Source organism: Tenrec ecaudatus, chromosome 15 (assembly GCF_050624435.1).
Source record: "Tenrec ecaudatus isolate mTenEca1 chromosome 15, mTenEca1.hap1, whole genome shotgun sequence".
NCBI lineage: Eukaryota > Metazoa > Chordata > Mammalia > Afrosoricida > Tenrecidae > Tenrec > Tenrec ecaudatus.
The window spans coordinates 44,332,814-44,355,143 of record NC_134544.1 but is presented as its reverse complement, the minus strand read 5'-3'; the positions used below and the strand labels follow the sequence as shown (position 1 = coordinate 44,355,143).

The 22,330-nt window shown below is 37.8% G+C and overlaps 1 protein-coding gene and 1 pseudogene across 3 annotated transcripts in view; one reads left to right on the top strand and one right to left on the bottom strand.

The window, feature by feature from the left end:
• The window catches only part of TRAPPC8 (trafficking protein particle complex subunit 8), a 99,114-nt gene that overhangs the window by 24,126 nt on the left and 52,658 nt on the right, over positions 1-22,330 (bottom strand). For all 3 annotated transcript variants that reach the window (XM_075532485.1, XM_075532486.1, XM_075532487.1), the window contains 8 exons: positions 14,323-14,547; positions 11,765-11,873; positions 9,320-9,514; positions 7,268-7,398; positions 4,602-4,676; positions 4,008-4,134; positions 2,639-2,793; positions 529-971 (listed from right to left, as the gene is read on the bottom strand). In XM_075532485.1, the coding sequence (XP_075388600.1) occupies positions 529-971; positions 2,639-2,793; positions 4,008-4,134; positions 4,602-4,676; positions 7,268-7,398; positions 9,320-9,514; positions 11,765-11,873; positions 14,323-14,547 (1,460 nt within the window). The remainder of the gene's footprint in view (positions 1-528; positions 972-2,638; positions 2,794-4,007; positions 4,135-4,601; positions 4,677-7,267; positions 7,399-9,319; positions 9,515-11,764; positions 11,874-14,322; positions 14,548-22,330) is intronic.
• LOC142427764 (vacuolar ATPase assembly protein VMA22 pseudogene) lies at positions 7,950-8,491 on the top strand (annotated as a pseudogene).

Sequence of the window (22,330 nt, the reverse complement as noted above, 5' to 3'; positions counted from 1 at the left end):
ATTCCACAGAGCTTCCCCTGATTGTCTTTGGCAGGGTACTTATATCATCTTCTTAAGGAGAATTAACATTTATTGAGAACCTAAAAATCACTTGTATTCACAAATACGTCTTCATCCTACTCTCACAATAAGTCTTGCATAATGTTTTAATTATTTCATTAATATAGAATTTTAAAAATAACTAGGATAGGTAGACTTTTTCATATATAAATGGCAAAAGTTTTAATACATGGTATTTTAAAATATCATTATTATGTGATAACTTTTGTATGTAAAACTCACTACCACCGAGTTGATCCAAATTCAAAGAAGCTCAGAGACTAGGCAGAACTGCCTCACAGGGTTTCCAGGGTGATAAAGCTTTACAGAAGCAGGCTGCCACATCGTTCTCAGACAAAGCAGCAAGTGCATTCAAGCTACAGACCTTCTAGCTAGCAACTGATTAACACCTGTGCCACTACTCCTTGTTAACACAAAATACTTCTTGGAATATGGAACACAGAGGGACTCCCTGGCAAAAACACTCACCGTATTTGGGGCTGCTTGTTAACACTTTCATAGTAAAATAAAATGTTAATTTCATGGACACCTTCTTCGTCTGGCCCCCGTAGCCACATGGGTAGCTGGACTGAAGCTCCGGGGAGAAGAACAGAGTCAGGAAGAGGCACAGGAGTCACTTCCGGTTGGCTTCCTATGCCAATGCCGAAGTCGACAGAAGAAGCGGATGAAGTGAGTGCTGTACATACAGAGGTAGAATCTGCCACAACGGTCTTGTAAGCACTACAGTTTTCAGAAGCTGAGGGACTTAGTGGTGTTAGAACAGCAGTGTTACCACCAAAAGTAAAGAACTCTGGACGTTTAGAAACAACCTTCAATCCAGTAAGAGGGCACTTGCTGACATTGACAAATTCTACATATGCTTTCCGAATTTCTCCACAGAGGAGCCCTGTAGGAAAATGTATAAAGAACACCTGCATTGGAGGGAAAAAATATTATTATATTGTCTGTTAAACATTCTGAACTTCTAATGAACAACACTTTTAAGATGACAGACTTTCTTTAAAGGTTTTTAAGTAATTAATGAGTTTTCTGCTACTTCTCTGGGCATGTGAAAATTAACTTCATTTCAAGAAAGAGGATGCAAAAGAGATTGCAAAACTTAAAATGTGAATACATTTTGATCTGGCAATTTCTAGATACTACTCGACACTAGCACATGGACCAAATAAATGTACAACATATACTACAGATAAAAAATTAGAGCCACACTGTTCACGATAAATAGTTAAAACACATTACAAAAAACCCACTGCCATCAAGTAGATTCCGATTTACGGCCTATCAGTCAGAGTAAACAGCCCCATGGGTTTCCGAGGCTATCAATCTTCAGAGCAATAGTCTCATCTTTCTCCTGCAGAATGGCTGGTGAGCTCATGTGCAACACAAAGCCTACTACAGCACCACCAAGGCTCTTTAAAAGGCATAACCATATACCAAATCAAGGAGTATCACAGGCAGCTACTAAGACCAGACCTAGGACTGAACGAAAATAGGTCCAAGTTACATTGTAAAAGGCAAAAAACAAGTCCACCAGTGGACTATGTTAACGTATCTTAAGATTCCATTTATTGTTATTATTGAAAATACATACTTTTTTGGACCATATTACATTGTATACTTATGAGAGAGAGGTTAAAAAAGTTTATGGGAAAATGGAATTGAAAGATAATGGAATTTTTCCACGAACTTTTTGAGGCGCACTTATACAGTATCCAATGAGAGGTATAAAAAAGTTACAATTAATTTGGTACTTTTTGAAGCTAGGTTGCTAAGCTGGTACATCCCTATCAGGGAAACCTGAGGACGCAAGAGGGGGATCTTCACAAGTGTTCACATTCCTACCACCTGCTCCGGCCCTCAGTCTGGCTGTGAGAGCCCTGCCTCTAGGTGGCCAAGGGTTCCCTCCAGAAACCTGAGAGTTCTAATAAAGTGTGGCAGAGGCTGAACTGTTAGACAAAGAGCAGAACAGAAGCAAGCTGTCCAAAGGCTCAGAATCATATGCTGCTAAAAGATAGTAACTTCTTTGAGACTTGTTCGATAAGACTGTAGTTTCCAAGAACTATTCCGAAATCCTTAGTTCTAAAACTGCTTAATACGTTTCCTATTTGCTTATATAGCAAGCAGATTTTGATCTTTTGATACTAAACCCCCAAAAGCCCACACTGCTGTCAAATTCAATTCTGCCATGTGATATAAAAGTTGGGCTGGATTTATTATGAAAAGTGACAAGGGAAATATTGCCTTTTACTCCACACTCTTAGGGTGTGAAGTTTTCAAAAGCATTTCCTCATATTTTGGTACATTAAAAGTAAAAAGGCCACTGATCTTTGTAATCACAAAAGTGTTCTTTACAAGTGGTTTCCTAATTTCCGTTCATATTTTGAGGGTTATTATTTTATAACCTGGTTATGACAATGTTAAATTATCTACCTGCCCCCACCTTTATTTCACTTAACTCCAACTTAATAATTTTAAGAGTTCAATGTGATATCAACCCTCAGTCTAAATGAATATGCTCAATGAATTATCTGACTAGAGATAAGTCACTTAGCATATGAAAGATTATAAAGTGAAATACCTCCAGGAGTGGCATTTCTTCAGTGATGATAGGATCTAAACGTCGGTCAGGACCATATTTAATAGATGTTTTTTCTTCTTTTGTGTTGTTAAGCCGAGGACCTTGAATTTCTAGATCCTGTCTCCCTCGGACTGACATACTCAAAGAATGTTTCCCTGAAATGGGGGGGGGGGGGGGGGGGGGGAGAGAATCAATGACCTGAAGTAATTTATCGCGTTAATGAACCCATTTGCCTTGAAAACATAAATCCTGAAAGTTTCAGATTAAGTACTTTAATAAAGCAAAAATATACTACATACTTCTTGATTAGCAAGAATGAATCAAAAGTAATTATATTTCATTTCCATATAGAACAATACCTATTTTTGTTATGAACAGGTATAGCTATACCTATGCAAGCAGAGTAATTTCTCATTTTGCGAGGACTTATTTGCTTTGGAGAAAGACACATCATTTAGAATAAAGTCCTTTGAAACCTATATTTACCCACAATGCCTATTAACCAAAAAGGGTGATCTGAGAGAAAACCATTCTTATATCCAATGAGAAGTTAACTTCCAGTATTATTTTTGGATTATAAATAATGATACCTTCTCAACAGAGTATAAGAAGAAAATTAAATATAATATTATATAGCTTTCTCAAAATCACACTCATTTAGTATTCACAGATTATTCCCAAAGGCTACAATTTTATAATGCACATAATGTACATATAAAAATACCTTGGGTATACAACTATCTTTACTGCAGAATTCTTCAGACTATAATGTACTCAGTAAGTACCATTGTGAAGCTCCCAGACTAGATTATTTCCCTTGCACTTATCTGATTCAGAACCTAGCAGTTTTTTACATAATAATGTACTACATGAAAACACGCCTTACGAGATTTACATTAGCATGAAGTCAGGGCCTCCTCCCATTAAAACCAAAAACTAACGTGTAAACTATGATACAAAGGATGTATTTGTTAAAGAATAGTTTTAATTTATCGATAGCACTATAACATTGTAGAATCAAGTTAAGATCCTAGTTATATAAAAAATGGGAAAGGATATGGACTTCAAAAAGTTCACATACCCAGTTAATTTACTTACAATATGCAATAAATTTGGATTTTAAAATGACTTTTTTTCTTTTTAAAGGATACTTGAATAGTGTTTATCAACCAAAAATTACAACTATAATGGTTTAAATGAAGATTTGGTATAGAATTGTTAAAATGGACATGAACTTGCTGTGTAAGTATCCACTGAAAATATAAAATATTACTTTAAACAAAGGAAAGAAACTATTTCACCTTATTTTGTTCTGTGGAGCGATTTAAAGTATGAGTAGTACAGTCATTTAGCAGTGCCATAGCTTTACCTGCATGATACCCCGGAGGGGCTCCAATGCCATCTACCGTCATGGAGCCCTGGATGGTGCCAAGATTATAAACAACTCCAAGAATATGCAGTTCCCCTAAGTGATGGGGAAAGAGCTTTATTCTTGCCTGTGGAGATATTTAAGTCACTCTTATTACCGGTTTTCATACATATCATAATAGTGCAATATATCAATGTTGTAATATTGTAAAACACAAGCTCACGATCTAAAAATTAAAACCAGTAATTAATTTATCATATTTAAGTGCACTTTCTTCAAAGAAAAATTATAAAGTTCCAACTAGAGGACCGAGTCCTCAACAATTGTATGAATAATAATCCAAATACTCTGGGCAACTAAATATAAAGTGATATTATCACACCAGGCCCAGGTTTCTTGTGAAATGAACAATCAAGGAGCATTACAAGCCTGCTGCACCCAGCACTCTCCTCGTTATGGAGCAATTTCCTCACCTAGTCTTCCAAACTTTCACTTGTAAGAAAACAAGAACTATAAAGCCAATACCTTTCCGTTTATTTTTAGAAAGGCATAGAAAGGTATGACAGAAAAATGATATGAAAAGAATAAAATTACCACTTTAGACTCTTCACTATTAATCAGGAATTCTGAAATAACTTCCGATCCAATCATCTCAGGGTTACCTGTGACCTGAAGAATAAATTATTTTATAAAATTTGCATTCTGATGGAAAAAAATCAATTATTAACATTCCTACATGGAAGTACTTAACAGGATATAACCAGCAACGCTGAGGGAGCTAGATGGGGCTTTCTGCTCCCATAAAGATTTACAGACTAAGAAACCCAAAGAGGCCTTCTACTCTCTCCAAGGCCACCAAGAGACAGAATTGACCTAACGGCAATGAGGCTATGTTTTAAAATATGTCAGTACTTTCAAATGATAATGAATAATATTTATTCCTGCTAAGCTCTCCATGTAGTATTCTTATTTCTACACCACCCAAGCAGTGATAGGAACTTTATGTAGGTATTTTTTCATTCAAACCAATTCGGCAGCAGATAAGTAATCTATTGAAAGTTGGAGCTACCAAGGAGCAAACACACCAAGAAAGAAAAAGTTTAGCTGCTCATTGTTAAAGTTTTCAACACACATCTCTATCTTTTACCCTTCCCAGTTTCTTCAAAATTTTCCAACCACGCCTAGAAAGCATGGACAGCCTGAACCTGCTACAAAAAAAGCTGGAGGACACCACGGCCAAGTAAAACAGAGAAAAAGAAAACTCTGTCTGCTCAACATCAGTGGCTTTTCTAAGACAATCTACCTCCGAGCACGTAACTAAGTAGAACTAACCGGCTCTGCAAGTAAAGCTGATCCTCGGTAAGCCTGCACTAGTTACAATATAATTTATTTATTTGATACAAGAACTAAAAACGGCATCTTCTCAAGTCCCATTTCAGCAGTTTGGACTATAAATGGTAGAAATGCATGAAGAAATCCAAAGAGTTGAAATTTATAAGAAACAGTAAAACTTTTTAAATGGTTTGTTTCTTTAAATAAAAGTTGAACAGAATATAAAATGCACAAATACATTTAGATGTAAAATACAACCTTTCACATAATAATGAACTTTAATAAATCTCCTTTAAATCAAGTATACTGCAGAGGCTAACACACTTGAAGAACTAATAAACCACTGTCCTCCATAATTATTCACAGTGACCCCATGGAGCACAGTAGAACTGCTTCCTAGGACTTCTAAGGTTTTAATCTTTGTAAGAACAGATAGACCTCACGTTCTGCCAAGAAGAGGCTGATGAATTTGAACTGCTGGCCTCAGGTTACCAGTCCACCACTTAGCCTACTACTACACCATCAGGGATCCATTAAAGAATCAGTCTTTTAAAGGAATTTTTCCATCAGTAAATGATTCATATATTTCTATTTTTAATCCCAGATGTCTAAAACACTTTTAAAAATTTCTAAGGTTGCTATTTAAATCGCAATATCTTGATTATTATTTGCCATCAAGTCATCACTTTGACTCATGGCAAATTTATGTTTATATAATGCAGTGAGACTTTGAGAAATCTCAGTCTTCTAACTATTCACAACGAGCATAAATAATTACAAAACATCTTCACTGAATTTAGCCTGCAAAATTTTAAATAGGGACATTTCCCAGTTCCAAAACAATTGTTTTACCATACTATTAAAGCATATAGCAAGGTGGCATAAGAAAGTTAAAGTGACTTAATAGATATAGTGAATAAGCTAATTAATAGATAGGTAAACAAATTTGTCCAAGTTATTTCTATTAACATTTGTTCAAATTATTCCTGCTTCTATATAAGTACACAAAGAGCTAATTATAGACACAAATAAGATTAAAAATATAATCACCAAAAATAAATTAAAAAGCTTGAATTGTACTAGAAGTCAATGAAATAGGAAATGAAGTAATAAAACATTTACTTGTAAAGCAATAAAGATTTTTCCCCTTAACAATGATGCTTAATATTGAGATGAGATACCCAACCCTATATGCCGCTGGAAAGAAACTAAATAACATGACACTTTGGAAAACCACTAGGATACTAGAATATTAACTTCCCCAATCCTCTCATTTCATGCCTCAGAAACTTTGCTCCATCAGTAATCAGAAGTAAGGATAATAAGTACTACTCAACAAAATTCATCACAGAATTATGATAGAAGCCTCAAAGCAACGGAGGGGCAGAATAACTTATTAATCCATGTAATGACATATGCAAAATGAAGTATTGATATTTAATATCAAAATATGTACCATATATAAGTATAAGCCAACCCGAACATCAGCCAAGGCATCTAATTTTACCACAAAAACTGCATAGAAATGTGCTGAAAAACTCAGCTTATACATGAGTATATATGGTATGTGAAACAACACAGAATGAAAAGAGCAAGCGAGAAATGCATACACATATCCTGAGGTAAGAAAAAACAAAACAAAACCGTCTAGAGCCAAAATATGTAGGGAAAATATTTAAATGGAGACGACTATAATATCATATAGCAAAAAATATTAAATTTTTTATCTCTAAGATATTGAGAAGACAACTTTAATTTTTATTCCTTGTATCTTTCTATATTCTCAATTTTAAACAATAAGCACGTATCATAATTTTTATAACTTGAAGGAAAGTATAACTCGCTAAGTAGAAGTTGACCCATTATTACAAAAATCTGTCAGACTATAACTGAAACATACTTATTACAAATACCTTTTAATAACTTACTAGTTCTTTAACTTCTCTGTTATCCTTTGCATTGAAATCTTGAGGTTGAAATTTCCAGAGCAATGACAAATCAGTCAACAAAAGTGGAACCTTCAAAGGATTTCTAAAAGCCACTTCCACTGTTATTGGTTCTATAAAATCAGAAAACTTAAAATTACTAATTTAAATGAATCTCGCCTGTCATGCTAACCTCTCATTTTCTAAACATACTGTGCTTTCCGATCACTGCGTCTCTACACAGAGCACGCGGGCAGCTGCTGTGCAGTGACTGAGGAGTGGAGGCTATTCTGACTCCTGGGGACCACCTGCGAGGAACTGCTGGACAGCTTTCCAAGGCTGTGACTTTCTAGAAGCAATCTCCTCAGCCTGCCTTTCATGGTGATGGGGTGGTTCAAACCACCAATCTGCAGCTACTAGTCAAGTGCTTAACAGTTTGAGCCACCTACGGTTTCTTAGAATGTCCCTGACATCCTCGTTATCTGTTTACTCAGAAATCAGTTTTCTCCTCCAGCTCCTTTTTCCAATTTCACTGTATCAAGGAATGTCATTTATAATCTAACATGTTGCACACACTTGTATGAGAGGCCTCATCACATGGACACCTGAATTATCTTCCCCTTCCTAGCCACCAGTACCGTTTGACAAAAATTATCTTGAAGCTGAATAAAGTAAAACAGAGTCCATGGCAGAACCAAACCTTTGGGCCAAGTGGGACACCCTACTTTTGCAGCTGCTCTGGGATCTGGAGGAGCTAGAGGTGAAGCGAGTAATCTTGAAGGCCAAGTGAAAGAGGGCTGGTTTTCACTCTCCAAGGCTTGTTAAACATGGGGATCAGGTCAGTGGGACCTCGGGAGCATGCTTCTTGTATAGCCCCCCACTGTTATGTCTGCAGCTGCAAGACTCGCGACAGAATGCAGAAATTACAGGTGGTGAGAGTCATCACCCACACTCCGGAGATAGGATCCCAGGAACCAGCTCTACGAAGGCGCAGGACCTCTCCAGGGCTTCAAAGCCAAAGCTCTCCGCAGTCCCTGAGGACCCCTGAAATGATTCAGGATCGAGATCCTGGTTCCTCAAAGTCTGCGACCAGCCCAAGTCAGCTTGAAGGAAGGCCTGCAGCTGGGTGGAGACCTGGCCAACCTCTAGATCTGTGTCACATGGAGTCAAAGCCAGTTCCTGGAACTCCAAAAGAAACTGAGACAGCTCAAGTCCGGAGCTGCGTGATCTGCATCCACACAGCCAGGGTAGTGAGCGCATCTGTTCTCAGACATGCTGTCATGGACTGGGCCTTTTTCCTTTAGAGAATGGCCCTGATTCATCCCCTAACCCCTCCTTAGAAATGTCCCTGATCTTTATAATTACAACTTCATTTGATATGAAAGTCTGAAGAGGCAAACTGAATAATGTTGGAAGCCATTACTATGAAACCACTTCTAGGCCCGTGTTCCCACAGGATACGCTCACCTGGACAGGTAAACTGGCTATTTGTATGAGTGAAGAAAGGAAGGCAGCACCTTGAATAAATCAGCTGTAGTTTAGTTATGGAGGAAACACTGGCAACAAGACAGGTTGCCAAGGTTAACTAGATCTTCAAAACTGTTTTCCAAGAAAATAATGTGTGGCCGACAGAGGAGGATAATTAATATAATATTAATATAATAGACAGATAACTAACTAAATAAATAAATAAAGCTGCCTTAGTAGATGGGCAGCCCTTGGTAGGTTTTAAGCCATCAAACTAAAAAAAAAAATCTTTTGACTTAGATTTTTAAGAGAACTCCAAGGAGAAACTGCATTTTTAAAAATCCACCCCCTGCCTTACTAGGCGTGCACAACCTACTCTCTTTTTGGGAGAACTCTGCCTATGTGCTTGATTCAGTTTTCTAGTTTGTCTGTTTTTTAATCTCTTTAGCAATTTCAAAACTTCTTGAAATGTTTGAGAAGTATTAGGACTTTGTTCTTATAAGATAAAATTAAAATGCCACACACACACCCCCCCAAAAAGCAAGCAAACAAACAGAAAAACATGATAAAAAAATTCAGGTAGATCACCTTCTACAACTGCAAGTGGGAATCTTGAGTTATCTGAATAGCTGTTTAAACAGTATTGTGTGGTATGGAAATTGGATGGGATCACGCCTTTGTTCACAACAGCCACAACCTGTTCTTCAAGTTCTTGCCACTGCTGGGAAGATTCAGAGTCATATTCTTGGTCAAGACTGACATGAGTTGCAGCTTGCTTTTCACCTGGTAAATAAAGTTAAGTGCCATAAGTGCCACACTGAAATGCCATGATTAGAAACATATGCCCTCAAATAAACCTGTTTTAAATAAAAATGCAAGCTATCCAAGTAAATATATGTACACACTCATCCTTCATTCTCAAGTATCTAAGAGAAACATTTCCATTTATCTGGCTAAGTTAATACTCTAGGCTCAGATGTCAGCACACTTTTGACAGACGAACCAATCCTGTCCCTCACAACATTTTAAAAATCACTCAAGAGCCATAAATATATTTTTATAATAAATATATTTTCATAAATGAAATCACCATGATCTGAATAGCCTTTAAATGAAACTATGAGTTTTATTTTCATTTCCAATTTTACTACAGAGCCACAAGTACATGGCCAAGGCTCTCAAAGCTGCAGTTTGTGGACCCCTGCTCTACTTTAACTGGAAACTTGCCAATCATAGTCACACTCTTTTACCCCTTGTTCAAGTAAAACATGTTTTCCCTGGTCTTCGACAATTTGTTTATGAAATGTCTCAAATATACTGAAAAAGCAAAGGAAATACAATAATATTTGCATGCCAAAAATGTAACAATGTCAACTGTCACCAATGTCAATGTGAGTCACTGTTTTATTCCAAATAAAATGCTAGATACAGTTAGTGTCATCTTTTTGTCCCCTAATCACACTAGCATGTTTTCTTATCCAGAGCTACAGCCTATCAGTCACATCCATTAAAGATAAACCAAAACACAATTACGTCATCAGGTAAGCATAAACAATGTTGAGAAAATTTTGTTTTTAAATTTGCATAAATAGCATTACATTTGATCAATTTATCTAGAATTAGATTTTCCCACTCAACATTATGTTGTAGGTATTTCCATGTTGAAATACATAGAATTCATTCATTCATTCTTAAAGCATGAATCCACTATGTATCAAAATTTATTCTTGTTATAGATTTTAGCTATTTCAGCTTTATTGGCTATTAAAAAAAATTTAGTCTCTAGGACAGCAGTTCTCAACCTGTGGGTAACAATCACTTTGGGGGGTGGGGGGTGTCAAACAACCCTTTAACAGGGGTCGCCCAATTCATACAGTAGCAAAATTACAGTTACGAAGTAGTAACAAAAATAATTTTATGGATTGGCGGGGGGGGGGGGGTTCCACAAAATGAGGAACTGTATTAAAGTGCTGCGGCATTAGGAGGGTTGAGAACCACTGCTCTAGGAGAAGCATAATAGTTTACCTCAAATATAAGAATGCTTACAGTTATAATATGAATGAATTAAGAGCCTTTCTCTCATACTGTGTCTGGCTGGTTTGAACCAATGGGGGGTTTGAATTGTTGGCAGCCCAAAATGTGATCCACTATCTCACCAGGTATCTTAGCATCACCTTTTATCTTACAAGAGGCAAAAAACAGAAAATTGAGCAGAGAAGCAAAGAGAGAAGAGTTGGGAGCAGAAGGTATCCTTTGGAACCAGGGTCCTAGACCTTAAATTCCCAAACTTATTTTGCCTACCACTTCCACTTCAGGGAGAAAAAAAAATTACTCAACCTCCACCTGTGAATATATTTTGTATAGCCTATAATTCAGGATAAGTGTAGGTATCTGCTTTTACAAGTTATCTCAACGTGCCAAGACGATGAGATTGGTAAGAAATATGGGCACACTCATGTTGAAAGGAGAGAAAGACCCCCAGCCCTCCCCCTGCACCCTCCAAGAGATGAAAAGATTCTTCTGCTAGTACTGGCACCCTAAATTCAGACTTTTAGTCTCCTGAACTGTGAGAATAAGTGTCTCGTTTGTTGAAGTCATCTCCTTGTGGTGTTTCTGTTATAGCAGCACTATGTAACTAAGACTGTACATAATTGAGAATTTCTTAAGAAAAAAGTTTTAAAAAATACTTTATCCACAAAGATGTTTGTCATAATGATTTTATGTAAATAAAATACCAATTTAACAATGAAAGGCAAATAAAGGATATGTATTGAAGGAGCATCATATAACCATTAAAATGTTTATCAAGATGGTGCTATTACACTTAAACTATGTGAGAAAAGTTTTTATAGTTTCAGCTATTTTGTCATTTGCTTTTATTTTGAAGCTGGAAGAAAAACAGGGCAATAGATTTGGTATACTCTTACTTAGTCCAAACATTCTTCAACAATTACACTTCAATTTATAATTGGGAAAAGAAAATGTTTAAAAACAAAAAGTCACTAGATACAGGCAAACTGAGACTTTACTAACCATCAGCTGGTCGTCTGTCATGGCCAAAGAAAACCCGTGTGGCTGAACTGTTAATGTAAGGTAAAGGTAGCTGTGGTAAAGGACCGTCTGGTGATAGCTGACTTACATTCTATGAAGAGAAACAAAGGGAAACTTAGAGAAAACTTAACACACATATTAAGCAAGAATAACACACAACCACTACTTTTCTAGTAGTAAACACAATTTAAAGTTTTAGAACCTGGAAAAACTTTAGATGTAAGCATTTATTTTGACTGAAGAAAATATGATTAGAGCTACTAAGTAGTTAGGTTCTTTAGATATTTAATTTCCAAACATCATTTTGATATGCACTTTTTAACTTATGACTCATTATAGCACATCTGTCAAAATACTAACCCATATGATTTCAAATTAATAAAGTACAGTGGGGGTAGTACTTTCTGAAGGATAAATATGCACTACTCATAAACCTTGAGGGCAAAAATTATATTCCCTTTAAAATACCTACTGTTTTTTCCTATCTGAAGTGAAATATCCTTCCTTCCTATAAATTACTCGAGTTGCCCTATAACATTAATGCCCAAGTTAGTATCCCTTAGAACAAAACTTCATCTTTCTGAAGGGGGAAAAAAACCGAACACACATTTCCAATGATTGGTAACAGAACACAATATTAAATTATTTGAGTTTATAAATACATCTTTTTTAAAATTCACTAGAAAGAGGTTAAAAGCATCTTTTCTACTTTATACTATTCCAAGCACAGCTACAAATCAGGTACTAGAATATTAAAATTTTCTTTTAACTATGGACCAAGAAGCATAGCCCGCCACAACTTTATTCTAAGTGTGTATCACTACTATCAAGTCTACACTGACTCATAGCAACCCTCATGCAGAACTGCCCCTGTGGGCTGTGAATACTTAGAGAAGTAGAAAACCTCATTTTTCTCCTTAGCAGCAGCTGGTAGTTTTGAACTGCCAACCTTGCCGTCAACAGCCCAATTTGTAGCCACACCACCAGTAAGGCTCCTAACTATATGTATGCTAATAAAATCACTGCCTTGTCTTGTACCATACTCACAATCATTGAATTTGAGCCAACTGTTGTAGCCATTGGGTTAATCCATTTCATTGAGAATCTTCCTTTCTCTCTGGTACTCTACTTTACCAAGCATGAAGTCCTTTCCAGTTGCTGGTCCCTCATGATAACATATCCTAAGTACACGAGATTAGACTTGCCATCCTTGATTCGAAGGAACATTCTTGCTAAACTTCGTTCAAAATAGATGCATTCATTCTTCTGGATGTTCATGGTATATTCAGTATTCTTCCTCAACATAAGCCAAAGATAGTGATTTTTTTTTTTTTTCAGTTGGCCAGGTAGGTGTCTTCCAAATTTCTTGGCTTTTAGTATAAAATCCAGTTGTAGAAACATTTATCAATTCCTTGAATCCTGTTTTTCACCAAGACCTTCAGGGCAGCTTGGACTTCCTTCAGTACCACTAGTTCTTGATCATATGCTACCTCTTGAAATAGCTGAACACTGACACAAGGGACATTGTGCTAGGTCAGAGTCTCATTAAGAACACAGTGGCTGCAACCATGGGCTCAAACATTACTACTGAGAAGGCACTCCATAACTGGTAAGTTTCCCACTGTTGTACATAGGGTCACTATGATACAGAACTCATTTAATGGCTCCAGAAAATGATGACAACAAAATCCTCTGCTATTGATATACAATAATGATATATTTGTCATCATAAAATGTCACAGGCGATGCATTTTGGTCATAACTGGATTGCACTGCTTTTTAGAGAATTTTTACTATTTTTCAAATCATTTTATTGGGCTCATACAACTCTTATCACAATCCATACATAAATCCATTGTGTCAAGCACATTTGTACATTTGTTGCCATCATCATTTTCAAAACATTTTCTTTCAACTTTAGCCCTTGGTATCAGCTCATTTATCCCCCTCCTCCTTCATGCACACTTGATAATTTATAAATTACTATGTTTTCGTGTCTTACACTGACTGATGTCTCCTTTTACCCTCTTTTCTGTTGTCCGTCCCCCCGAGAGGGGTTTATATGCAGATCATTGTGATCGGTTCCCCTCTTTTCCCCCTACCTTCGATTTAGCCTCCTGGTATCACTATGTTTAAGAGAGAATTTTTATCTTCAATTATTTTATGGCTATTCTTAGAATCATTAAAAAAAAAAGATGCCACAAATTTTTTCCTAGTGGGCTATTTTTCTTTATGGTGTACAGAATCACAAAAAGTGTTACATTATTGTCTTGTCTCCATCAATTGGTGATACATGTTCCTCCCTTTATTTTGTCCTCTGAAAGAGGATGAGGTACGGATCTATGAGAAGCTGATTTAGGAATTAGGATAACTCACAGAAGTTAATTGAATGGAAGGATATTTTAATAAGGGCAGGAGAACAAAAATTATATTTTTGGCTGTTCTTACTAGATTCCTAGGAGATGGGATCAATATAATTTTACTAAAAACTAATGAAATAAATCTAATTTTAATATCTACTTCCAGAAACAAGCATTTACCTTATAAACATAAAGATATTCTCTGAGGAATGCCCCTTGTTGGGTAGCAGATTGTTTACTTTCATTGATTAAAATATGCCTAAAAGCAGACACGGCATTTTCCAGTTGCCTGAGAGTATAGGACTGACGCCCAATAGTGAAGTTAATGTGATCCTCTGCGAGAGACCAGCCTTTTCCTTTATAAACTTGCATGGCTTGACAATAGCAGCGCAAGGCATGCTTTTTCTGTAAGGAGACAAAACATTAAAGCATTACCAACCGAGTTTGTCTTGGACTTAAAAAGAAAAGAGGCATATACACATAGACAAAAAAATCTGATTCTTCTTCCAACACAAAGCAGGCTGATGAGAAAAGCAGCTAGTGTGCCTTATCAATTATATATGCACAACTCACAGTCAGTTCATATTGCTTTAAAATTGTTTGTGTGGCACATGCATACATGGTGGGGAGCGGGAGCAGAATGGAGTGGAGACTGTAGCTGGAAAGAATGGGAAGCAATACTGTTTTGACACCCATTTCTTCAAAAAGAATCAAAGTGATCCAAGTCAGAGGCAGGCACTCACCTCTCATCTCTGCTTTAGTTATCTTAAAGCCTTTCTGGAAAAACATAAAGTATATACGAGGGAGTACGCCTCCCCTCAATCTCCAAAATGGAATTTACCCCCACAGTTATGTATTTAATAAATCATTTTACAAAACAACCTTATCACCTTTCAAAATACTCTCCATTACACTTAATACATTTGTCAAATCTGCAATATGATTCTTGGAGACGCTTTTCAAACAGTGCACCTCCCTTGCTTTTATCTTCACCTCTTCTACGTCATCAAATTGCTGTCCTTTCATGTCCCTCTACATTCACAGAAACAAAAAGAAGTTGCACAGAGCGAGGTTAGGTGAGTAATGTGTGATGAGCAAGAAAGGCAAGCTATTTTTTGCCAAAAAAACCCCAAAACTGGCGCACAGAGATGGCTGCATGAGCAGGTGCACTGTCATGGTGGCAAAACCAGTTCCCTGTCTGCCACAAATCAGGCCTGTTTTGTCACACACTGTTATGCCATCTTTTCAGAATCTCTAAATAGAAAGCCCAATGAACAGTATGACCTGGTGGAACAGAATGCCAAATGCAGTTCCAGTCAACATTCAGTCCACTCGAGAAATTGACAGATGTCCAGCATGCGGTTTACAATCAATCAAAATTCTTTTGAAATGCGGAAACCACTCGTACACAGGAGTTTTTCCCGTAGCGCTTTCCTTGTAAGCTGTGTTCAACATCACAACAGTTTCTGCAGCATTTTTCTCGAACAGGAAACAACATTTCACAGCTGCACACTTCTCTTAAATTGGCCATCACAAAAACGAGGTTCGAAAGGAACTGCTTTCACGAAAAACATTCAATGTGACCAGAGAGAACCTTCCCACTTGACACCACTGGGCACACTGAGAGCAAGTTCCTCGATGCTCACTGAGCTGGGAAAAATGCATACTATGCAAGCTCTTCCTGGCAGGGTTTTTCTGACTTTTTGGTTTTTTGAGGGGGTATCCTCTCGTACAATAACAAACTGAAAATCAATAAGACATTTGGCTACTACTATGACACCCACAAATGTTCCTACACTGTATGTAAAAAGCAAAGTGTTTACAAAGAATTTTTTCCGTCAGGCAAAACAGTATACCTTAACTGTATCAAAGTGTTTTCCCTTTGCTGTGATGATGTGAAATTCTTAATATGGCCCATCTACTGAGGTCTTGACACTTCAACCAGGAGCTCAAGCCCATGTGTGAGGATGGCGGGCAGGGCAGCATTTCGTTCTGTTGTGCACAGATTCACTATGGTCAGACCCTACTTGATGGCACTTAACAACAACAATATCCATGTCTTTGAGAGGGTGGAATCATGCAGATAGTTTATGTGTACACAAGGGAACCATCGCAGAAGCAGGAGGAGATAGGCCTATGAACGCCAAGAAAGAAACGCCACCAGTGGAGCCACCAGTGGCATACATGAGGATCAGTGTCTGGAAGTGATGAAGGCAGGCGATGCACCAGAAGCAGCGTCCCTGTGTAGAGCAATAGCAATAAAACCATGACATAGAGCAGAAATGTCTTGCCAAAACTGTGAGGCAAAGCAGTGGGCAGACTTTTTCACCCACTGAGGCAGAGGCCAAAGGCCTACACAGCTAAGAGGCCAAGAACATGAGAGACATGCCTGTCAACAGAGCTGAGAAAAGGCACTGAGGACCAAACAATTGTATCTTTACCATTTGCAAACTGTTAGCTTGGCAGTAAATGAATATAAGTCAACATTTGTTCTGTTGACTACACTGAACGCTAGTCTGCCTGTCTGTCTCAGCTTGCTTGTTCTCTGGATCCCAAAAGGTTGTGCTTCCTACTCTTCAGAAAAAGGCGTGCACTAAGATAGCAGGACCTCAAGCACTGACTGGGCAATATAAGGCAGGGTTTTCTCTCAGCACCAGGTGCCACCTCCACTTCCTTTCTAAGGTGCTGTCGGCAAGTATCAAACTGCACTGCCTGTTGTTCAATGTATCCCTCAGTGCAGGACTGAGACAGCAAAAGATTAAGCACTCCAATAAAACTGCAATAGAACAAGACAGGTATATCAAGAAACATTCTTACAGTGCCAAGAAGCAGTGGATATTTACAGGGAGATGACCAAAAGACATTTTAAATTATGTTTTAATCATGCATCTGACAAAATACATTATGACAGAAAATCAAAATAGCAGCAAACACATCAAAGTAATCTTTCCAAAACCAATCCCTAAAAATAAAAACAGTAAAGTAATAACAAAACCTTCACATTAAAATAAAATACCAAAGGTAAAGTCAAATTTTGAGTCCTCATGACCACTGAGGACAGTGTTTTTCTAGACCTGGCTCAATCTACACTTCAGGTACTAAGTAATTTGAAAATATTGCCCAACTAAGAATATATCCTTAAGACTCTGTTCTATATATATAAAAAAATTAACCTGAAGATATTCCATTAATTTTTTTTAACTAGATGTTTTTAGAAAAAGCTAAGATTATACAATTGAAAGCATTGTTAATAATAATGATCTCATATAAGAGTAAAAATTATTCAGATGGAGAAAAGTCACGAGAACTTTCTAAACAATTCCTGTCTAATAAGCAGCAGTTAAAAAAGTCAAGAACAAGAATGACATCATGAAAACCAGTTGGGAGTTTTCACAGCATAAGCCCATGAACTCACAGGAAACTCTGAGCTTGGTTAACTTGTAACTGAAAGCTCTCTTAAGAAATTTTAATTTTCTGATGCTCATTCCAGTTTCTACCACTGCATTATACACAATGGAAATATTTGGCATGTGATAAAACTACATGTGTAAATGCTTATAGATGGATATGACTGTATAGATTTATGTTTACAAGTTCTTTAACAACTGCTTGGTTATTTTCATAAGGATCATTCATTATGCAGATAATGATTCCTTCTGCACACAGCTGCATCCTGCCACAGTCTAACTCAAACTTCTGGTACTTACCTATTACCCTATCAATGAACTCATGATAATCCATCTTAAAAATAGGATTTGTAATTATAGAAGCAACATATTTTCCAAACTATACCTTTTGCTTCAGAGTATATTTTTGTGTCCAATCTCATCCCCAGGGTAGAGTACAAATAGTGTACTAAGCATACATGAAGGTGTTTTGTTCATTTGCAGTTTTGTTTTTTCTTTAGAAAGGGATAATGATTGATAGTTTAGCTAGGTCCGGTAAAAGTGATGCCTCTTTGATCCAACACAGGGTGTGAAAGCTTGAGCAGAGAGAGAGAAAGAAAGACCCAACGATATACTGAAGAGAAATCACTTGTGCACATTGAAAGAATTCACCAAAAGAGTAATAAGAGAGACCACAGAATGGGAAAACATCTTTAGCAATGACACATCAGACAAAGGCATTATTACTAAAATTTCAGAAGTTTCTCAAGGACATAAATCTAAATGGCCAATAAATATATGAGAAAATGTTCCAAATCTCCAGCCCTAAGAGAAATACAAATTAAAACAACTATGACATACCACCTAACACCCTCAAATATAGCCCAATTCAAAATATAAGAAAGTAACAAGTATTGAAGGAGTTATGGGGAGACAGGAACTCTCATCCACTGCTGGTGGACCTGTAGGTATATATAGCCATTATGGATATCGATTTGGAGATATCCAAAACGGTTGGAAATTGAGCTACCATACGATCCAGCAATCCCCCTACTGGGCATATATCTAGAAGAGACAAGAAGCAAACTACGGCCAGACATCTGTGCCCAATGTTCATCATGGCTCAGTTCACAATTGCAAGCAGTTGGAAACAACCCAAATTTCCATCAACAGGCAAATAGAATAAAAAACTGTGGTACAATGGAATATTAGTCATCCCTTAAAAGCAGTGATGAATGCATGAAGCACATCACCGAATAGGGAGAATTGGAGAAAATTCTACTAAGTGAAGTAAGCCAAGCACAAAAGGACAAGTACAACATGAGTCCACTGAGATAAGTAAAGAGACATAGGGAAGAAGCTACTGTATACATTTGTGCCTGGCATGAGGTCCAGATAATAAATCAGAGGCCAGATTAAATTCAGGGATACAAATGGCAGCTCACTAAAAAGAAGGGGTGGGGGACGACACATGGGTAGCCATTGGAACCGGCATTAACCTACCCAAGGGGAGTGTGTTGTTTATATATCCACAGGGAAAGAGGGATCGGACTTCAACCCAGTGTTCCAAGAAAAGAACACAACACACGGAACATGAAGCAAGGACCCAACAGAGAGGCCTGAGGGGCCGGCCCCATTACCAACTAAGTGGATAGAACCCCTACCCACCCCCAGAAGAACTCCCTTCAGAGGACAACACTGAAGCTACCTACAGCTCAAGGAGAGGAACTTGTCTGATCAGAGCACAAAGGAGCCAATGAGGGGGGAGGGAAAAAGAGTGAAGCACATTCTGGCCCACCAAGCTCTGAGGACAGTATTTCTGTTCAGAGGAGCCAATACAAATAGAGGACCATAGGGTCGGCCCCACCACAAGAAATGGCATTCCATGGCACCATGGGAGACAACACTAGACACACACGGTGGGAATTGTGCCCCCCCTGAACCCACCACACCGAAGTCAGACACTGGGGGTATGCAACAGAGCAACAAGGGGAGCAGAACAATGAAATCTTGAGGGAAAACCCAAGACTATGGGGCCAGGGTGTGGTGCCCTGTTGGACTCTGGAGAACACTCATAGGGGACAACAAATAGACCTTGAACTTTTTATAGGGTTTTGTTTGTTTTTGCAGCTATTGTTTTATTTTCTATTGTTGCTTCATTGTGCTTGGTCTGGTGTCGTGCATATTGTTGTTGCTGCATGTCTATCTGGAAGGGGTAGGCGAGATGGATAAGCCAGAAAAGAGAACAATGGTATGACAGTTCTGGGGGGACATGGGAGAGAGGGATGCAGGGGAAAAGGAAGTGGGTGTTAACAAACCTAGGGACAAGGGAACAACAAGTGACTGAAAATCAATGGCGAGGAGGGTGTAGGAGATCTGGCAGGACTGGGTCAAGGCCAATGTAGCCGAGAATTCCTGAAACTCAAATGAAGGCTGAATATGATAGTGGGAAAAGCAGAAAGTAAAAAGAAACAGAGGAAAGAACTAGGAGTCAAGGGGCATTTATATAGTTCTAAATACAGGCATATACATATGTAAATATATTTATATATGATGAAGAGGAAATTGATCTATATATATATTTATAGGTTTAGTATTAAGGAAAGAGACTGACATTGGCCCCTACTCAAGTACTCCCTCAACACAAGTACACTTTGTTCTAATAATCCGGCAGTCTGAAATGCTCACCTTTCTGACACGATCGCTGAAGGAAAAGCGGGTGAATAAGCAAATGTGGTAAAGAAAGCTGATGGTGCCCAGCTATCAAAAAATATAGCGTCTGGTGTCTTAAAGGCTTGAAGATAAACAAGTGGCCACCTAGCTGAGAAACAACAAAGCCCACATGGAGGAAACACACCAGCTGGTGTGATCACCAGGTGTCGAAGGGATCAGGTATCTGACATCAAAGAACATAAAATCATATCAGTGTGAACGAGGGGGAGTGCAGAGTGGGGACCCAAAGCCCATCTGTAGGCCACTGGACATCCTCTTACAGAGGGGTCGCAGGGAGGAGATGGGCCAATAAGAGTGCAGTGTAGCAACGATGAACCATACAACTTTCCTCAAGTTCTTAAAGGCTTCCTCACCCACCCACCCCTACTATCATGATCCCAGTTCTACCTTACAAATCTCGCCAGACCAGAGGATGTCCACTGGTACAGACAGGAGCTAGAAACACAGGGAATCCAGGACAGATGAACCGCTCAGGACCAGTGTTGAGAATGGCAATACCGGGAGGGTAGAGGAAAGGTAAGGGAGAAGGGGGGAACAGATTACAAGGATCTACATATAACCTCCTCCCTAGGGGGCGGACAGCGGAGAAGTGGGTGAAGGGCGATGTCAGATGGTGTAAGATATGACAAAATAATAATAATTTATAAATTATCAAGGGTTCATAGAGGAGGAGGGAGTGGAGAGGGAGCAGGAAGGAAGGGGAAGGGAACGGATACCAGGGGCTCAAATAGAAAGCAAATGTTTTGAGAATTAGGAGGGAAACAAATGTACAGGAGCGCTTGACATAATGGAGCATGTGTGGATTAAGATAAGAGGTGTACGAGCCCCCAATAAAATGATTTAATTTTTTAAAAAAAGAAAGACAGACCCAACAACAGACATCAGAGCTCAAGAAGGGCGAGGATGGAATTCATGAGACAGGTTCATGGGTCTTTTAAGGGGAATAACTCAGAGGGGCAGCAGTTGTTGGGAACCCAAAATTGAAATGAACAGAGGTAAGACAGGGAAGGGACAATACATCAATACAAAGGTGGGAACAATGCACTAATACAGGGGAGGAAACAATTTCAGTGCTAATGTATAAGAATATGCAAAACCACCTACTGTATATACTCGTGGATAAGCTAAGTTTTTCAGCACATTTTTAATGCAGTTTTGTGGTAAAGTTAGGTGCCTCGGCTGATATTCAGGTTGGCATATTCTCGAGTATATACGGTACCTTGGAATCACTGACCCAAAGGAAAAACTAAAATTAGAGATGTTTCTGAGGGCCGATAAAGAGCCAAGGTGGTACTGTCCAGCAGTGATGGACTACTAACCCCAAGATTAGCCATGCAAACTGACAGTGGTTCCATAGGAGAAATATGAGGCTGACTACTCCTACAAAGACTGAGCGCATCAGCAACCCCATGGCAGGTCAGTAGGGGTTCGAAATGACTCAATGGCAACAGATTTGGGTTGCGATTTTGCATAATGGTCAAAAGCAAATATTTCTTTACCTTAACAAATAAAACCATTCATGAAAATGGGCAAAGAGGTAGAAAAAGGTTAACTTATTTTTCAATAAGAAGGGACATGGGACTATTCTTATTGAGATATATAACAGTGTTTTAAAAAATTCATGAAAAAATGGAATTAAAGATAATGGAATTTTTGCACAAACTTTTGAAGCCCTCTTGTATATAATTTTCTTTTAAGCAAAAAACACGTTTAAAATTTTAAAAAAATAAAAAGATAAACCAGTAACATGCTATATGTACTAGTATTTACTATTAATGAGGGATGTAAACAAATGAGTTATTGGTTAATCAATTTTTTTCCAATTATGAGTGAAAAATTCTAATCAATATAGCATAATGGAGCACACCAATTCATATACAAAGACATTTAATGTTATATTAAAATGTTTTTAATTTTATATTAAACATTTTAAGGTTTTAATATTTAATAGAATTCCAAGTTCCCAAAAGTACAGGAAAAAATTCATAATCTTGAAAAGGTAACTCCTTTTAAAACTTACACATTTTAATCTAGAATTATATGGATTTTGAGCATCTTTATTTCTTTGT